Source organism: Dendrobates tinctorius, unplaced genomic scaffold (genome assembly GCF_039654945.1).
Source record: "Dendrobates tinctorius isolate UK_male_01 unplaced genomic scaffold, ASM3965494v1 ptg000084l, whole genome shotgun sequence".
In the NCBI taxonomy this organism is placed as follows: Eukaryota; Metazoa; Chordata; class Amphibia; order Anura; family Dendrobatidae; genus Dendrobates; species Dendrobates tinctorius.
This window is the reverse complement of record NW_027361752.1, coordinates 44,017,136-44,036,028: the sequence shown is the minus strand read 5'-3', so window position 1 is coordinate 44,036,028 and position 18,893 is coordinate 44,017,136. Positions and strand designations below refer to the sequence as shown.

General features: G+C 46.7%; 1 protein-coding gene across 1 annotated transcript in view; it reads left to right on the top strand.

Annotated features, from left to right (window-relative positions):
* Positions 1-17,674, top strand: part of IFNAR1 (interferon alpha and beta receptor subunit 1) — a 43,281-nt gene extending 25,607 nt beyond the window's left edge. The window contains exons 7-11 of the mRNA XM_073584597.1: positions 2,042-2,214; positions 9,967-10,127; positions 10,385-10,526; positions 13,367-13,521; positions 16,606-17,674. Coding sequence (XP_073440698.1) covers positions 2,042-2,214; positions 9,967-10,127; positions 10,385-10,526; positions 13,367-13,521; positions 16,606-16,809 — 835 coding nt within the window. The 3' untranslated portion in view covers positions 16,810-17,674. The remainder of the gene's footprint in view (positions 1-2,041; positions 2,215-9,966; positions 10,128-10,384; positions 10,527-13,366; positions 13,522-16,605) is intronic.
* The last annotated feature ends 1,219 nt before the right edge of the window (positions 17,675-18,893 follow it).

Genomic DNA, 18,893 nt, shown 5'->3' with positions numbered 1-18,893 from the left:
CAGGTAGCTGAAGCTGTGCATGCGCATGTAGCTGTGTAGGCAACTGAAGCTGTGCATGCGCATGCAACTGTGTAGGTAGCTGAAGCTGTGCATGCGCATGTAGCTGTGTAGGTAGCTGAAGCTGTGCATGCGCATGTAGCTGTGTAGGTAGCTGAAGCTGTGCATGCTCATGTAGCTGTGTAGGTAGCTGAAGCTGTGCATGCGCATGCAACTGTGTAGGTAGCTGGAACTGTTAGCGCTTGTAGCTGAAGCTGTGCATGCTCATGTAGCTGAAGCTGTGCCTGGGCATGTAGCTGAAGCTGTGCATGTAGCTGTGCAGTTAACTGAAGCTGTGCTTGCACATATAGCTGTGTAGGTAGCTGAAGCTGTGCATGCTCATGTAGCTGTGTAGGTAGCTGAAGCTGTGCATGCGCATGCAACTGTGTAGGTAGCTGTAACTGTATAGGTAGCTGAAACGGTTTGCGCCTGTAGCTGTGCATGGACATGTAGCTGTGTAGATAGCTGAAGCTGTGCATGCGCTTGTAGCTGTGCATGGGCATGTAACTGTAGGTAGCTGAAGCTGTACATGCACATATAGGAGAGTTGTGTGTGTGTATGTAGCAGAGCTGTGCTTGTACTGTGCATGCAGCAGTGTCTTGTATATGTGTGTGTTGCGGAGAGTTCACATGGTGTATGTGTTGTAAAGTGATGTGTGTGCAATACATCCTCTGCTCCATCACTATTCTGCTCAAGTACATTAATATTAGTGATCTAGAATCTGCTCAAGTTTTCATTAGTAGAAAATTTTTTCCTATTTTCTGTTGTTTACACCTGGGGTGCATGTAATACTAGAGTGCTTATAGTAAAAAAAAAAAATATATATATATATATATATATATATATTGTACCTCGTCTTCAAGGACGTCATTTTTTTAACCCATAGCATGAAAGTAAAGTTAATAATATAACTTTGATTACAAAATGTTCTGTTTTACCCAAATTTAGTTGATACAAAATAAAAGATGGAATAGTTTTTTTTTTTTAAGACCTCATGATTTGTAAGGACAGCACCAAGGCTTCTAGGCCTGGAATGAACAAGTTGGCGACGTATTGCCGCATGTCACTTTCTCCATTCTCCAAGAACGAGCTCTTCTAGAGCCTGGATGCTGGATGGAGAGTGATGACAACTGGTCTCTGCAGAACTCCCCATAGGTGTTCGGTTGGGTCCTGATCAGGAGACACTTGGCCACTGAGTCACTTTTTTTTTTTTTTTCTGGTGATGGAGCTGTTTGAGGGTGTTTTTGGTGAGCTAACATTTTGGAGTGCATATGAAGTTTTGATTGTGTTTTATTTCATTTTTTTTATGTGTAAATTTTTTTCTTTTACAGTAAAATTTAAGTACGGTAATTTAATATTTTGCTAGATGTGAAAATGCAAAATATTTTCCTTTTTTTTCTTTGCTTACTATATATTTTTAAAATTGTTGTGTTTTTCTTTTATTTTTCTTTATTTTCTTTAGTCCTCTTAGGCTAGTTTCATATTAGCGTTTGGAGGCGCAGCGCACGGCCGCCGCTAAGCTCCACCCCTGCCACGCCTCCTCCGGTCAGCTCCGCCTATGGGTGCATGCCAGGTATGCTTTTGCCGCCGCATGCGTCCTCTTGACGGTGCGACGGCCGCACCAAAATGCAACACGTTGTGTTTGACGCAGGTCGCCGCACCGTCAAAAGGACGCATGCGGCGGCAAAAGCATACCTGCGCACGGCCTGCATACCCAATGCTAAAGATTATAGTACGCAGGCCGCATGCAGCGACATGCGCCCATAGGCGGAGCTGACCGGAGATGGCGTGGCAGGGGGCGGAGCTTCACGGCGACCGTGCGCTGCGCCTCCAAACGCTAATGTGAAACCAGCCTTAGGGGATATGATCCTGCGTGTTCTCTATAACGCCGTGCCGCTGTATTACGGTATATAATGGATATGATGATCTCTTGCGGCTGCGCTTCACAGGAGTACCGAGGAGACACTCACAGGGAACAGCTAACGCCTATCCGATTTGTTTTCAGCCTTAATTATAAAGGATGCAATAAAATAAAAGGGTGTGAAAATATAACGACTCCTCGGTGTAACTGCTCAGGATTGACGTTCATCGGAAAGTTTATCCTCCGTGTCTCCGTGTACCACGGCCGACGAAGAGAAAAAAGCTCCAGCGTTCTAATGTTTTCCCCCTCTGAAGATAGTAAGTAATCAGCCTGATGATGTACTATATAGTCATGTATGTTACTCATTTGTTAAGATATAAAAAAAAGTTAGAAAATTCCCAGAGTTTCCAGACTGTCTAGCAAAAAAAAATCAGGTGCGAACGACTTCCAACAAGCAGAGCAAGATCCCACAACTCTCTGGGGGTCCCTGCCGACATGAATGCACGAGATCCCGCGTGTTATCACGAAGGATCGCATTTTAAACTAAGCCAACTCAGCTACATCGTTTTACTAAGCAGTTACCGAATGTTGTATCTAGATGTAAAGAAGAAGAATCCCAAGAAAGGGGGAGGAAAAGACACGTAAGACCATCGAGATCAACCTATAATTAATTATGTTGATACAGAAAAAGGCAAAAACCCCATCATGAGGCAGATGCTAATTGTCCCATATTAGAGGAAAAAACTGATGTCACATCAGAAGAATCCCTGAATCAATGTGTCATTTCTAAAACTCTAATACTTACAATCTGTAATATTTATTAAGAAATGCATGCAAACCCTCCTTCACCTTTTTTTAAGAAAATTAACCAGTAACATCATGTGGCAGAAAGTTCCATAGTCTCACTGCTCGTACTGTAGAGAATCCATATTCTCACTGCTCGTACAGTAGAGAATCCATAGCCTCACTGCTCATGCAGTAAAAAAAATTGCTGGCGATGATGATTAAACTCTCTTTTTATTAGATGTAGAGGATCCTCCTTGTCACAGATCTAGGCCTAGGTGTAAAAAGATCATTTGAGAGACTTCTGTACTGTCCCCTCATATATTTGTACACTGTAATAAGAGCGGCGCTAGACGGTGGTAGGGGAGTATATCCCTGACAGTAAAAAAAAAAAAAAAAAAAAAATTTTTTTTTTTTTTTTTTTTTTTTTACAAATTTCTGCTTTTTTTTTTTTTAAATCACTAAAATAATATAAAAACTGGACAGGTTTGGTATCGCCATAATTGTACTGACGGGGAGAATCATATTTTCCCTACGCCTCATTGGGGGACACAGAGACCGTGGGTGTTATGCTGCTGCCACTAGGAGGACACTAAGTAAACCAGAAAAAAGTTAGCTCCTCCCCTGCAGTATACACCCTCTCGCTGGCTGGGATTTCTCCAGTTCTTGCTTAGTGTCTGTAGGAGGCACTTGGGTCTGGTTTCAGACCCCACCGTTTTTATTTTATTTTTGAACGGAGTGAAGGGGGCGACGGTTCCTTTCTACAGCCCGCTCTCCCCCGAACCAACAACAGGCAAGCATGTGGAGTAACCCTTCACGTACCCTTTCCTGCGACGAATGGGGCTGTATTCCTCTGACGATGGTTCCACGGATACGAGGGCAAGCGCAACAGGAGTGCATGGAGAAAGACCTGAACAGCGCTTTTTCGGATGCCCTGACTCAGCCCCAGAGCTCTCCGTCCCCCTGCCCAGAGGGAGGATCGATTGAGCAATACCCCCCCTGTAAAACCTCCTCCAGCTCTGCTACATTGCCCGGAGGATGAGACTGGAAGATCCCGGACAGCGACGACCTTACTGAGCACAGGAGTGGAGATATGGGGTCGGGTCCTGGTCCCCGGGAGAAGCGATGACTTAGCGTCAGCAGCGGTACACTGGCACCCGGTCGCGGCCCCCTCCCGCCCGGCGCTTACTGCGGGGAGGCCAGAAATTTAGCCCTCGGCTTTTTCGTCCTGCTAGGCTGCAATTTAAATAGCGCCGCCCCCGATAGCGCCGCCCCCCTCCCCGTCCCCGGCGCCTACCACGGGGAGGCCAAAAATTTAGTCCCCGGCTTTTCCGGCCTGCTAGGCCGCAATTTGAATAGCGCCGCCCGCGCTTACGTCGCCTCTCATTCTTAACGAGACGCACAATTCTAATCTCGGGGGCCATGTCTGTTACCTCTGTTGCAGTTAACCCTTTCAGGAGCAGCCGAATACCGGGTGACGCCACAGGGCCACTGTTTTTCCTCCCGTGGGACATAACGCAGGACCGTGGGTAAGCTGCATCTGCCCTCAGATTAAAGCTTAACCCCTTCCTGGCACACTCCCTGCAGCTGCAGTCAGACTCTGCCGTTAACCCTTTCTGGAGCGCTATGCCTCACTCACAGGAGGCTAAACGGGCTTCTAAGAAGCACACTGCGTTTTCTTCTACCGTGTGTACCACTTGCAAGTCGGCCTTACCCAGTGCACAAACTAAGGCCGGTTTCACATTAGCGCTTTTTAAGCGCACGCACGGCCGGGGGTAGCTCCGCCCCCGAGCCGGCTCTCTGCCCGGCGTGCCCTCCCCTTGCTTCTAGCGCCGCCTCCTAGCGGACAGCGGCGCCTGCGATCGGCGCACCCTATCTTTAGCATAGGGTGCGCAGATCGTGCGCAGGCCGTGCGCTAGTTGCGCTTTGACCTGCGCTGCGCACTTCTGACGGTGCGCCGTGCGCGCCAAAATCCGAAAAGTTCGATTTTGGCGCGCACGGCGCACCGTCAAAAGTGCGCAGCGCAGGTCAAAGCGCAACTAGCGCACGGCCTGCGCACGATCTGCGCACCCTATGCTAAAGATAGGGTGCGCCGATCGCAGGCGCCGCTGTCCGCTAGGAGGCGGCGCTATAAGCAAGGGGCGGGCACGCCGGGCAGAGAGCCGGCTCGGGGGCGGAGCTACCCCCGGCCGTGCGTGCGCTTAAAAGCGCTAATGTGAAACCGGCCTAATCCGTTATACACGGACCCCGATCCGACGTGCGCCCATACTGTGCCCCGACCTGCGCTCCAACGCCCCTCGCAGCCGCTGCTGACGGGCCTCCTGCGTCTGGTACCCCTGAGTGGGCTGCGCCCTTGTCACGGTCGGTGGAGTCTCTGACCCAGGCTATATTCTCCCTCTGGGAGGACTGTCTCTGGAAAAGCGGGCTCATGGCGCGTCCCCCAGTTGCGTTCGCGCCTCTGCTTCAGCGACTCCTGTCTCGCGCGCCCTCTTCTGAGGTTCACAGCAAGCATGACTCTGAATTCGTATCTGTCGCGTCAGCCCCTCAGAATCCCCCATCTCATCAAGAGTCGCTTGGTTCTCTTGTAGAATCAGTCAACAGGATTCTGAAGTTAGATGAGGAAAATATTCCCGCTCCAGCACTCCCTATCTCATTTAAGGAACAAGCGTGTGCGCTGGTTATTTACCAGCCGTCCAGTAACATAGGGATCGGCCACATAAGTGGTTCACTGGGCAAAAGGTTACTCTGGCTAAATACCCTTTTTATCCAGACCTAATGAAGGGTCGATTTACAGTTCCCTCCGGTGGACCCTCCTGTACCGCGTCTGGCTTCTACAACGCTCCTATCTGTTTCTGAGGGTTCCTCAGTCAGAAACCCCTCCGCAATTTTTTGGAAGATTCAGGAGCGGCGTTTTTTTCCCATCCTTCGCGGCAGTTTAGGTCACTAAGGCATAGCCGCTTCGACAGAAGTCCTGATTACTTCCTGCCAGGGCACCAATCTTCCTCCGGAGGCAACCTCTGTCGCCAGATGCTTCACGCAGCGGACTTTGTAGTAGACGCTTCTTTTGATGCCGCCAATTGCGCGGCTCAAGCTGCCGCTAATGCGAGCTCCATTAGAAGAACCCCAGGGATCTGCAGCTGGTGGGCGGATGCCACATCTAAAAGATCGTTGACTTCTCCCCCCTTTTCAAGCGGATCGTCTTTTTGGAGAGAGACTGGACCAGCTCATTTCTGATACTACCGGGGGGAAAAAGTAAATTCCTTCCTCAACAAAGGGCTGTTTGGCCGTTTCGCAATCAACAGCCGATGCATTTTTGATCTTCTCGCAACAATTCCGGTTGGTCCTCCTCCACCTTCTCTTTTGGATCAGGTCGGTCCCCACACGGAGACAGAGACTCCCAGGTCTCGTACAGACCTAACCGTTCTTGGAAACCTAGGGCTTCTGGATCTAGGGGAGCCAGATCTCATAGATCTACCCAATGACGTTAAATGGGTCAGGAAGCCGGTGGTCTTCGGATATAATATAGAATTTCTTCTCCCCCTTCAACTCTGGTTTTCCTTTCCTCTTCCCCCAAGAGAAAGACAAGAGCCTTCCTTCGGGTTGTTCAGGGTCTGCTAAAGGACGGAGTCATCATTCCGGTCCCCCTTCACGACGGGTTCAGGAGATTTTATTCAGACCTTTTTTTGTGGTCCAAAACCGGACGGGACGATGCGACCCATTCTGAATCTCAAATTGTTAATTCAATGGAAACTCTCTGATCAGTTATTGCTTCAATGAAAAAGGGACAGTTCCTAGCATCCATCGACATCAAGGCCGCTTACATTCCAATCTGCCCGTCCCTCCAGTAGTTCCTGTGTTTTGCAACTCATGAGGAACACTTCCAGTTCATGGCCTTGTCCTTCGGACTCGCCACCGCTCCCAGGGTCTTTACCAAGGTCATGGCGGCTGTCACGGCCATTCTTCACTCTCTTGGAGTAGTAGTGTTACCGTATCTGGACGACCTGCTCATCAAGGGTCCATCCTTTCCAGCCGGCGAGGAACCTGTGGATAACAGTAAATACACTTTCTTGCCTAGGGTGGAAGATAGACTGCAAAAAGTATTTCCCAGGACTGGCTCACGCTTCCCACGGGTTGACCACTCTCCCTCCAGGAGAGACCCAAGCCTTACAACAAGCAGCGCGGCTTCTTTCTTGACCAGTTTCTCCATTCGTTCAGCATGAGAGTTCTCGGAAGGATGGTGGCAGCGATGGAAGCAGTTCCATTTGCACAGCTCCACCTCCGTCCCTTACAACATGCGTTGCTGTTAGCTTGGGACAAGAACCCGTTCTCCCTGGACCGTCGGATTCCTCCGTCCCTGCGGGACAGGCAAGCACTCAGATGGTGGACACTGAGGTCCTCCCTAAATCAAGGGAGGTCTTTACCCCCAGTAAGATGGTTGGTAGTAACCGCCGACACAAGTCTCCTCAGTTGGGGTGCGGTCTCTGGTCGGCACAAGGTCATTGGTCAACCCAAGAGTCACGTCTCCCCATTAACATTTGGAGATACGAACAGCTCTACGGAGTTTCCACCATCTCTTCGCAGGTCTCCCCATCAGGTCTCAATCAGAAAACGCCATGGCTGTAGCGTATATCAACCGTCAGGGAGGTACCCGGGGCAGGATGGCCATGCACGAAGTGAGTTGCATCTTCCATGGGGCCGAGACCAACCATTCGCCCATCTCAGCAAGCCACATCCCGATCCCGGGCTTGGAAAATTGGGAGGCAGATTTTCTCAGTCACCAAGGCATTGCCCCAGGGAAATGTCTTTTCCTCCGGAAATCTTTCAGCAGATTTGTCATCGTTGGGGGACTCCGGATGTGGATCTCATGGCCTCAAGACTAAGCAACAAGGTTCCGCTGTTCACTTCCCGATCGCACGATCCATGCGCCATCGAAACGGACGCTCTAGTTCCGCCATGGCACCGGCTCCTGTTCATCTCACCCCCTCCCCCCTTCCTTTGCTTCCAAAGGTCAAGAGGATCAGAGCGGAGGTAGTACTAGTGATCCTAGTCGCGCCAAATTGGCCACGCCGAGCATGGTATGCAGAACTAATACAACTAGTCGCCGACGTCCTCTGGCGACTTTCAGATCGTATGCATCTACTCTCGCAGGGCCCGATTTACTACCAAAACTCCGGGGCCCTGTCTTTGACGGCGTGGTCATTAAATCCTGGTTTTTAGCTCAGGCTGGGTTCTCCCACGACGTGATTTCCACCATGATTAGCGCTACAAAGCCTGTGTCCATGCGTATCTATCACTGCACCTGGACAACCTTCTTTTCGTGGTGCAAGGTTCATGGTCAATCATCTCTGGTATTTTCCATTCTGGCCATATTGGAATTCCTTCAATCTGGATTAATATCAGGCCTCGCACTTAGCTCGCTCAAGGGCCAAATTTCGGCCTTGTCATTGCTTTTCCAACATAAAATCGCCACCAAGCTTCTGCTCAAGACGTTCATTCCGGGAGTTTACCATGTGGCGCCTCCTTATAGAAGGCCATTGGACTCATGGGGCCTTAACCTGGTTCTCGAAGCCTTTCAGGAGGTTCCTTTTCAAACTGCTGCAGGACGTGTCACTGACCGTCCTCTCTTGGAAGGTGGTTTTTCTAGTGGCAATTACGTCAATCAGACGAGTTTCGGAATTGGCAGCCCTATCCTGCCGTTCTCTGTTTCTGAATTTTCATCAGGAAAAGGTAGTTCTCAGGATGTCCCCGTCCTTCCTGCCCAAGGTCCTCTCCTCTTGCCATCTCAACGAGGAAATTGTGTTGCCTTCCTTTTGTTCCGGCTCCAGTCCATCGCATTGAGAAGGCCCTCCACACCCTGGATGTGGTTAGGGCGCGGAGACGGTACATCTCGCGGATGGCTCCTTTCCACAGGTCAGATGCCCTGTTCATACTTCCAGAGGGGCATAGGAAGGGTCTAGCCGCGTCAAAAGCAACGCTCGCCAGGTGGATTCGCTTGGCGATTCAGGAATCCTACCGTGTCAGGAACGCGCCTGTCCTAGCGGGGATTAGGGCTTGTCTACCCGGTCAGTGGACGCCTCTTCGGCTTTTCGGCACCGGGCCTCAGCCGAACAGGTCTGCAAGCTGCGACTTCGTCCAGTCTGCATACTTTTTACAAAAAATTACCAAATTCATTCTCAGGCCTCTCCACAAGGCTGCGACTTGGTCCAGCTTGCGTACCTTTACAAGCATTGCCTAATTCATTCTCAGACTTCTGCGGATGCAGCTCTCGGCTGACTCTGCCTGTAATCGGCAGTACCACGGTGTTGACTCAGTGGTACATGGGGTATTAGCAGGTGTATGCTTCCCACCCAGGGACTGCTTTAGGATGTCCCACAGTCGCTGTGTCCCCCAATGAGGCGTGGGAGAAATAGGGATTTTTGTGTACTCACCGTAAAATCCTTTTCTCCGAGCCAATCAATGGGGGACACAGCACCCACCCTGTTAAGCCTATTGGCTCACTGTAGCATTCTTAGGCGTTGGCATAGTTATGGTTATTGTTGACTGTTTATGATCCTGCTTTTTTCACCGAACTGGAGAAATCTCAGCCAGCGAGAGGGTGTATACTGCAGGGGAGGAGCTAACCTTTTTTTCTGGTTTACTTAGTGTCCTCCTAGTGGCCAGCAGCATAACACCCACGGTCTCTGTGTCCCCCAATGATTGGCTCGGAGAAAAGGATTTTACGGTGAGAACACAAAAATCCCTATATCAGGTCATTTTTTACCACCTATTGTACGCCATAAAAATAATTCCTGACAAATTGATATCAAAATTGTGGGGTTTTTTTTTTTTTTTTTTTGCAATTTCACTTGGAATTTTTTTTTTCCCTGTTTTCCAGTACAACATGTGATATAATGAAAGGTGTCATTCAAAAGAACAACTCATTACACACACACAAAAAAAAATCCATCAATGGTCTATATGGAAAGAACATTTTTTTTAAAAAGTTGCGGCTCTTGGAAGAAGGTGCAGGAAGAAATGAAAGTAAAGAAAACGGAAATTGGCCATGTCGGGAAGGGGTTAATCTTGTGCAGGCTTCTTGGTGTAAATGATGTAAGGATATGGCCGAGTAATAATATCTGCCCCTCTGTAGGGTGGAGGTCACACACTGCCTGTGACACGCATGTTGCTGTGCAGAGCACGGGCCGCAGCCTCTCCTGGGCCTTAGTCCTGATTTCCCTCCTTTAGGAACGAAAGTGTTCAGACACCAGTATAAAGGATTGATGTGTAACATATATATATTTTTACAGCTGTTTTTGGGCCTCCAAAATATTTGAAGATGGGCGTTATAGAACATAAACTGTTCATTAATGTGACTGACCCTGAAGGCTTCAGACACTCGGAGATATATAACTACTGTACCTGGCGGACCAGCCTGAGCTATTGGATCAATTCCACAGATCCCCGGGAGGTAAGTTCTATACGTGTCCTATAGAGCCCCGAATAAAGTGAACCTGAAATGCAGAGCGCCGCTGTCGGCTCCCTTCCCCCACTCTTATTTGTAGATTGAGTAAGGGAAGCGGCAATTGTAGATATTTCTTCTATAGCACGGACATCAGCATCTGTAGGGTCGGGTCAGGGGCGAGTTACTCCAGTGTTCATAGCTGCCTAAGATCAAGTGGAATATTTGTATCTGACCGATCTGTTCTGTTTTATCCTGTGTTACAGGCAATGGTGAAGGAAGATGAGCAGCCATTTTATACAATCGATTCACTAGAGCCATCAACCACGTACTGCGCGAAAGCAAAGAAGAAGTGCATGAAAAGTAACAGGAGCAGTCTGTACAGCCAGGAGTATTGTATCACAACAGGTGTGTACAAGGGGGAACGTGATGTGTATTACGGATCTGTGGGTGTATAGATAAAGGGCAGGTGTGCGATCAGTAGAGGCACGAGATAGATATGATATTGATAGTTATGTGAGACACGGATAAAGGGCAGATGGATAAAGGACGGATAGATAAATGACAATAGATTGATGAACTAATAAAGGATGGACGGCTAAAGGACAGACTGATGGCTGACGGACGGACGGTGGGCTAAAGGACAGAGGGCTAAAGGACGGCGGGCTAAAAGACGGACGGTGGGCCAACGGATGGACGGCGGGCCAACGGACGGACAGCTAGATAGCATGATGCACATGCTTATAAATAGAGAGATGAGATAAATATTGCGTAGCTGACAGCTATGATATCGATGGCTAGGAGCCAGATCAATAGATAGACGTGGCTTAGCTAGGTGTGATATAGATGGATATAAGATAGTTGGATAGAAAGGTTCACACTGAACCGAAAAGTCGCCACATTGGCCAATAATTTTGCTTTTAAAGAGGTTGTCCACTACTTTAGGATAGATGATCAATGTCTGATCGATTGGGAATGGCACCAGACACCCCCAGCGAACAGCTGTTATTGGTGTTGGCTGCCGCCGGCTGGAAGAACTTACCGTACTTGCGGAGTTGTTCCGTCTTCTGATGGTGGCAGAGGTATGGTACTATACATCCAACTCCCATTCCAATCAATAGGAGGTGGAGGTGTAGTTCCCTGCAGCGGTATTGGCCCTATTAAGCAAGGTCACCAGCATGAGATTCCTGGGAAGTTGCCGCCGCAGTTATCTCTGACTTAGTCTCTTTTCCTGTTACACCGAAAATACAAAACTTCTCAGTTTCTACCTGATATAGGGGCACAGTCAGTTCTGTTCTGACCCAGATGTAAACCACAACCGGCAACTTTATTGCATGTTTTGTGGCTGTGCCCGAACTTGGAGTCTTTTTAGAAAGGAGTGAAGGACGTCGTAAACAGAGTGCGTCTAGTTGAGGCGCATTTTCTACCGCACAGTTAGGTCCAGAAATATTTGGACAGTGACATAAGTTGTGGTATTTTAGCTGTTTACCAAATCATATTCAAGACACAGTTATATAATAAATACAGGATTAAAGTGCAGACTCTCAGTTTTAATTTGAGGATATTCACATGCTAATTGCAGTAAGGGTTTAGGATTTACAGCTCTTTAATTTGTAGGTGTCTCTTTTTTTCAAGGGACCAAAAGTTATTGGATAGTTATCTCAAAAGCTCTGTAATGGGCTGCATGGGCTATTCTCTCATTAATCCATCATCAAATATGAAGGTAAAAGGTCTGGAGCTGATTCTAGGTGTGGCATTTGCATTTGGAAGCTGTTGCTGTGAACCCACAACACGCGGTGAAAGCTCTCAATGGAAGAGAAACAGAACATCATTAGGCTGAAAAAAAAGATGAAATCCATTAGAGAGATAACAGAAATGTTAGAAGAGGCCAAATCAACAGTTGAATACGTTCTACGTACAAAAAAGAGCACTCTGGTGAGTTTGGGAACTAAAAATGCCTGGATGTCCACAGAAGACAACAGTGGTGGATGATCACAGAAAACTTTCAAGGATGATGAAAAACCCCTTCAACATCCATCCAAGTTAAGAACACTCTCCAGGGTGTAGGTGTCTTAGTATCTACTGTAATGAGAAGACTTCATGAGAACAAATACAGAGGGTTCAACTCAAGGTGCCAACCATTCATTAGCCTGAAAAATATTAAGGCCAGATTAGACTTTGCAAAAAAAAACATCTAAGGAAGCCGCCCAAGCAAAACTAAGATCAACCTGGACCAGAAGAGGAAAGCCTGGAGAAGGCTTGGAACGGCTCATGATCCTCACTACACCACATTTTCTGTGACACAAGGCGGTGTGATGGTGCGGGCATGCATGGCTTCCAATGGCCACTGGGCCACTAGTGTTTATTGATGATGCGACTGACAGAAGCAGCCGGATGAACCCTGTGTGTGCAGGGCCAGACTTTCTGCCCAGATTCAGCCAAATGCAGTATGGTTGATTGGACGGAGCTTCACATGACTGATGGACAAAGACCCAAAACATCCTGGGAAAGCAAAGAAGTGGGATATTCTGCAATGGCCGAGTCATTTCCAGATCTCAGCCCATTGAGCAACATCTCACAGGCTTAAGGCAGAAAGAGCCACAAACAACTGAAGTCACTGCAGTAAAGGTGGCAAAGCCTGATATAGGAGGAGGCCCAGCGCCTGCTGACGTCCATGGCTCCAGACTACAGGCCGTCATTGCTGGAAAGGACTCTCTACAAAGTGTTAAAAATGAACATTTAATTTATGATAGAATTGATTTGTCCAATTACTTATGAGCCCCAGAAATTAGGAGGCTTTGTAGAAAAATGGTTGCAATTCCTAAATGTTTCACAGGATATTTTTTGTTCAACCCCTTTAGCAAAAACTGAAAGTCTCCACTTCAATTGCATCTTAGTTCTTTCATTTTACATCAAAACTAGCGGCCTGCAGAGCTGAAATCACCAAGGTTCGGTCACAGCCCAAATATTCCTGTAATGAAAACATATTGTATATTCCAGCTTCATAAAAATCTGAAAGGTTTACTAAAACCTCTTTAAAAGTTGATTACAAATGCAGGGTCTGCATGACGACCTACAAAGCAACGCGTTTCAAACACTCGATTTTTTCCACAAATATTCCTGAGTATATTTATTACTACATTTATTCTCAGGGCTTCCTGGACCCCTCTGCCCCAGGTTCAGGTCACCATAGGACCCCGGATGTCCCCCTTCAGCTGTCATAAGGACGATCATCTCTTTTGTCTTAGATCCTAGGTCTTATTTGGTTGCATGGATAATTGGATTCACGTTTTTGGGAATAGTGCTGACTTCCACCATCCTTTACCTCTGCTTCTGCCCCTTCAAGCGTTACATGAAGCAAATATTCTTCCCATCCAACAAGCTGCCGTCCAGCGTTGAGAAGGTAAGAGACTAATGGGGCGGCCCACCGCCCGGGACTGCAGCCTGTATGTCCCGATGTCACACCCATCGTGGTCTGCAGGTGCTGCCTCCAAACATTACAGAGCTGATACACCGTAGATGGCTGGGCAGCTTTACCAGGGCAGGTTATCACACTTGCATCTTAAAAACAGTGTAGGACAACCCATCTTGTCATTTTAACATGCTAAAGTCTGTTCTGATTAGTTTTCTGATGCATATCTATAAGAGCTGGAACACTGTTTTTCCGATACAGAGCCCAATTCTACTTCATGGATGTACAGTAAAAACATAATACTGTAATACCTTCAGCCACCTCTAGAGGGAGCTCACTCTATACTGTTATCGCTTTGATACCTGCCAGGAGGGAGAGCACTGTATACTTTGATACCTGCATCCACCACTAGATGGAGCTCACTCTACAAGGTGTTATCGCTTTCATACCTGCAGCTACCACTAGAGGAAGCCCACTCTATACGGTGTTATGGCTTTCATACCTGCAGCCATCACTACAGGGAGATCACTATATACTGTGATACCTGCAGCCACCACTAGAGGGAGCTCACTCAATATTGATATTGCTTTGATACCTGTAGCCGTCAGTTGAGGGAGATCACTATATTGTGATACCTGCAGCCACCAGTAGATGGAGCTCACTCTATACGGTGTTATCGCTTTCATACCAACTGCCACCCCTAAAGGGAGCTCACTCAATACTGTGTTATCACTTTGATACCTGCAGCCATCACTACAGTGAGATCAATGTGTTCTGTGATACCTGCAGCCACCACTAGAGGGAGCTCACTGTACATTGTGTTATCGCTTTTATACCTGCAGCCACCACTAGAGGGAGCTCATTGTACAATATCACTTTCATACACGCAGCCTCCACTGGAGGGAGCTCACTGTACAATATAATTTTCATACCAGGGGCAGCACGGTAGCTCAGTGGTTAGCACTAATAGGGAATTTAGATTGTGAGCCCCATCGGGGACAGTGATGATGATATGTGCAAAATGTAAAGCGCTGCGGAATGTTAGCGCTATATAAAAATTAAAAAAAAAAAAAAGATTATTATACCAACTGCCACCCCTAATGGGAGCACACTCAATACTGTGTTATCGCTTTTATACCTGTAGCCACCACTAGAGGGAGCTCATTGTACAATATCACTCTCGTGTGCGATATTATTGCATGCTGTGTGTAAACAGTTAAGCTCCCCCTAGTGGTATTCATGGGAGGACATTTTTGTTCACCTCTTTGCTTCAATTTTCCCCTTTGGTCTATTAAAAATAAATGAAAAATATAAAAAAAAATGTTTTAATAGATATTAAAAAAGGAAAAAAATTACACAAGTTTAAATCACCCTCCCTTTTCCTAGTTTCAAATGAAAGAAATAAAATAAACATATTTGGTATTGCTGCGTCCGTAAAAGTACAATCTCTCAAAATGGAAAATAAAAATGATGTAATCCCTAATGTAAATACAAGAGGTGCTGGTTTTAGGTGACCACACCTCCCCCTTAAAAATAAAATAAAAAAGTAGTCAAAACTTATGTACCAATAAAAATATATATAAAAAAAAAAATCCTCACACAACTCTAGTAACAGAAGAATAAAGTTTACAAGTCTAAGAAAACCAGTGCCAAAAAAAGGGTTTTTTTTTGTTTTTTTAACCCCCAAAAGGTTTTTAACCCTTAAATTTAAATTAAAAAGAAAAAAAAAAATCATGCTGACCTGGAGAATGGGGCCGCCAGGTAATTTTTACTGCACAACGAACACCCAAAAAGCTGTGGCACAATTGTGTTTTTGTTTTTTTTTTTGTTTTTTGGTGTTTCACAGCATGTTTTTTTTTCTTGCCTCTCAGTACATTTTCTGTGTTTTTTTTTTTTTCCGGACCATAAGACGCACCCCAAATTTTCAGAAGAAAAATAGGTAAAAAAATTAATGCGTCAAATGAGGGTCCATCTTACAGTCCGAATTATTCAGCTTACCCGGGGGTAGGGTGTGATCGGGAGCGTTGGTGGAGCGGGGGGTGTCACAGGGGGTGTTCAATGGTCTGGCGATGATCTGACTTATCCCAGGTTGGTGTGACAGGTTCGGGGGGGGGGGGGGGGGCTCTGCCAGTTTGTGAAAACCCGGAGCCCCCACACGTCCATCCCAGGATGTTGCGCGGCAGTTTTGGAGATGCTCGGTGGTGCGGGGGCTCCGCCGACATTTTGTTAAATCCTGGAGCCCCAACATATCCATCCCAGGCAGGTGCGCGGCACTTTTGGAGATGCACTTCCATTGCTGGAATACTGTGGTCTCCAGGAAAATGGCCGCCGGAGGTGGCGTATGTGCAGAATGAGATCGTCTCCCGAGATCTCAGTCTGCTCGTGCACCGCCTCCGGGAGCCGTTTTCCTGGAGACCACAGTATTACAGCAATGGAAGTGCGGGGGCTCCGGGCTTTCACAAAATGTTGGCGGATCCCCCGCACCACCAAGCATCGCCGAAACTGCCGCACATCAGCCTGGGATGAGACTACATCCGGACTATAAGACACACCTCCGTTTTCCTCCAAAATTTTTGGGGAAAAAAGTGCGTCTTATAGTCTGAAAAATATGGTTATGGTAAAAGGAAAGATGTAATTCCAAAACTATAACTCGTCCCGTGAAAAAAAAAATCTAGCCCTCATACAACTATATCAGAAAAGGGGAGAAGAAAACAAAGCATAAGCACAAACATTTACCCAGGAGGGATTATTGGGATCGTGCGCGCGGTACAGATTTGCTGCAGTTTTTTTTTTTTTTTTTTTAGTGGATTTGTGCAGTAACTCTGTAGTGGGCTCCAGTAGCAATCATCTGGATGACATTTTACCAAATCTCATCTACAGATTCCAAAAATTTTCTGTGCAAAAAGTGTGGACCCGGCGTATGGATGTTGTAAATCACAGATCTTTTCTTTTTTTTTTTTTCATTTCTTTTTTTATTTCGATAGTGAAATTAAAAATCTTATTTAAAAATGTATTGTTGAGAATTTTGCTTGTTTGCGGAGTCCAAACTTTTTTTTTTTTTCTTCCCTTTCCCAGGGTTTGGGGAATCAATCGTTGGATTGTATCAGGAAACCATTCTTCTCTTATGAAGAAGAGATCACAGACAACTGCACTATTGAGATCGGCCATACTGAAGATTTGGGGGAAGATGATTATAATAAAACATCTCAGGCCAACAGCCAGGATTCTGGGAACTATTCTCACGAGGGTCAAACTACGGGGCAGACGTTCACCCAGTGATCTTCACATGTTGGGCCAGTGATGGCCTCCTTGTTCTCTTGGCTCCTCTACATGATGGAGTTGGCTTATTCTGGCTGTGGTATCCCGGAGAGGAGAGTCCCCTTCATAGTCCATCTACCAAGTTTTCACCCCCAATTGTTGATACCAGAGTAGGTCTTTTGGATGGAGGAGTGCTGAACAGGTCCTCCAACCACAGAGAAGCTAGGACTAAACAGGACTCGGCCCCTTCTCTCTATGAGATGCAGCTGTGTAGCCGAACAGCTGATCAGCCGGCGCGATCCAGGAAGCCGGGTTCTCTCTGCCGCTTATTTGGTAAGCGCTATAGCTTGCCGAATAAGCAGGAACCCGAGCAAATTCGCTCAACTCTCCTCATGTACACAGACCGCACTGATATTATAGATCTGCGCTGAATCTCTACTTGACTTTTACCCGCGGCAGAGGGATTAGCAAAAGAAATCAGGCCTGTGGAAGACTTTGGTTCTCTCCACTTTTATCATTGTTATTTTTGGTTCAAATATCTGTGTTTTTTAGTTTGTTAATACACTCGGACTCATTAGAACTCCAAGCATTGAAATCCCCAGCATAGAAATAGTTTTGTTTTTATGTTTTGTTTTTTTAAAGAGGGAGACTGAAATCAGTCTCTCCACTGTCTCAATATCTTGACGGCTTTGTGAGACTTCCTTGCATCTAAACTGGGAGCAGGAGACTTTGTGTAAACCTTGAGAGAGCTGTGTTTCTGTCCTTCTTACTAGATGTAGTACTATAAAAGAAGCACTTCAAAATGGATTCCTGTATATTCTAGTTCAGCAAAAGAAGGCTAGAAGAAACTGCTATAATAATAATCTTTATTTTTATATAGCGCTAACATATTCCGCAGCGCTTTACATTTTTGCACACATCAACCCACCCACGCAAACACGGGGAGAACATACAAACTCCTTGCAGATGTTGTCCTTGGTGGGACCACTGAGCCACCGTGCCGCCCCGCTATAGAGGTAAAACTATCACAGCTTATCCTCCTTTTGTCTGCTCTAGCATCAGTGTTTATGTAGTGAAGTACTCTGATAAACCTTTTAGAAGCAGCTTTTTGTCTTTTTATTTTTTTAAAATAGGATCATTTTTATTGAATGCCACTAAAGGTAACCACTTTCTTTTCTTTTTTTTTTTTTTTTCATTTGTGTTGTATAAAAGATTGTGACAAAAAACCTGTTTCTTCTAGTAGATTAACCATTTAGAAGCGGCTATGTATTTCTCGTGCAGATTAACGCTTTAGGAGCAGCTTTATCCTCCCTTAGATTGTATAAAACAGGGGTGCCATATTACATAGCTGCTATAACAACAAGAAGAAGATGCATGTACACACCAGGGATCACCAAGCTCTGATAAAGTGTAAAATTCATCTTTATTAGGACACTACAAAAACACACTGGATTAAAAACATTAGAACTGCAAAAAAGCAATCAGAACAATCCACATACCCACAATAGGGTCACAAAAGGACGCCTGTTTTCACCCACCACAAGAGCAGTCCGTGCACAATTCCAATGTATATAAATACCACAATGACATCATAAAGATATGCCCATATTGATGAAGTGTAAAGCTGCAATTTTCACAAGTACATCAGATTGACATGCTGAGCATACTATATAGCTGCGGAGAAATAATGATCACAGTGGCATATTTAAGAAATATACATGCTGGTGTGTACATGCATCTTCTTCTTGTTATATGTTGTTACTAGCATGTACGGGTGATCCCTTAGGCCACTTTCACATTTGCGTTTAAGGCCACAGCGACGGCCTGCGCACGGCCACCGCTAAGCCCCGCCCCTGCCGCGCCTCCGGTAGCTCCGCCTACCGGCGCATGACGCTGCCTGCGCCCCCTATCTTTAGCACTGGGGACGCAGGCCGTGCGCAGTATGCGTTTAGCGGTGCATGCGTCCTTTTGACGGTGCGCCGACCAGCGCCAAACGCAACCTGTAGCAATTTGGTTGCCGCCAAACGCATACTGCGCACGGCCTGCGTCCCCAGTGCTAAAGATAGGGGACGCATGCAGCGTCATGCTACAGGAGGAGGCGCGGC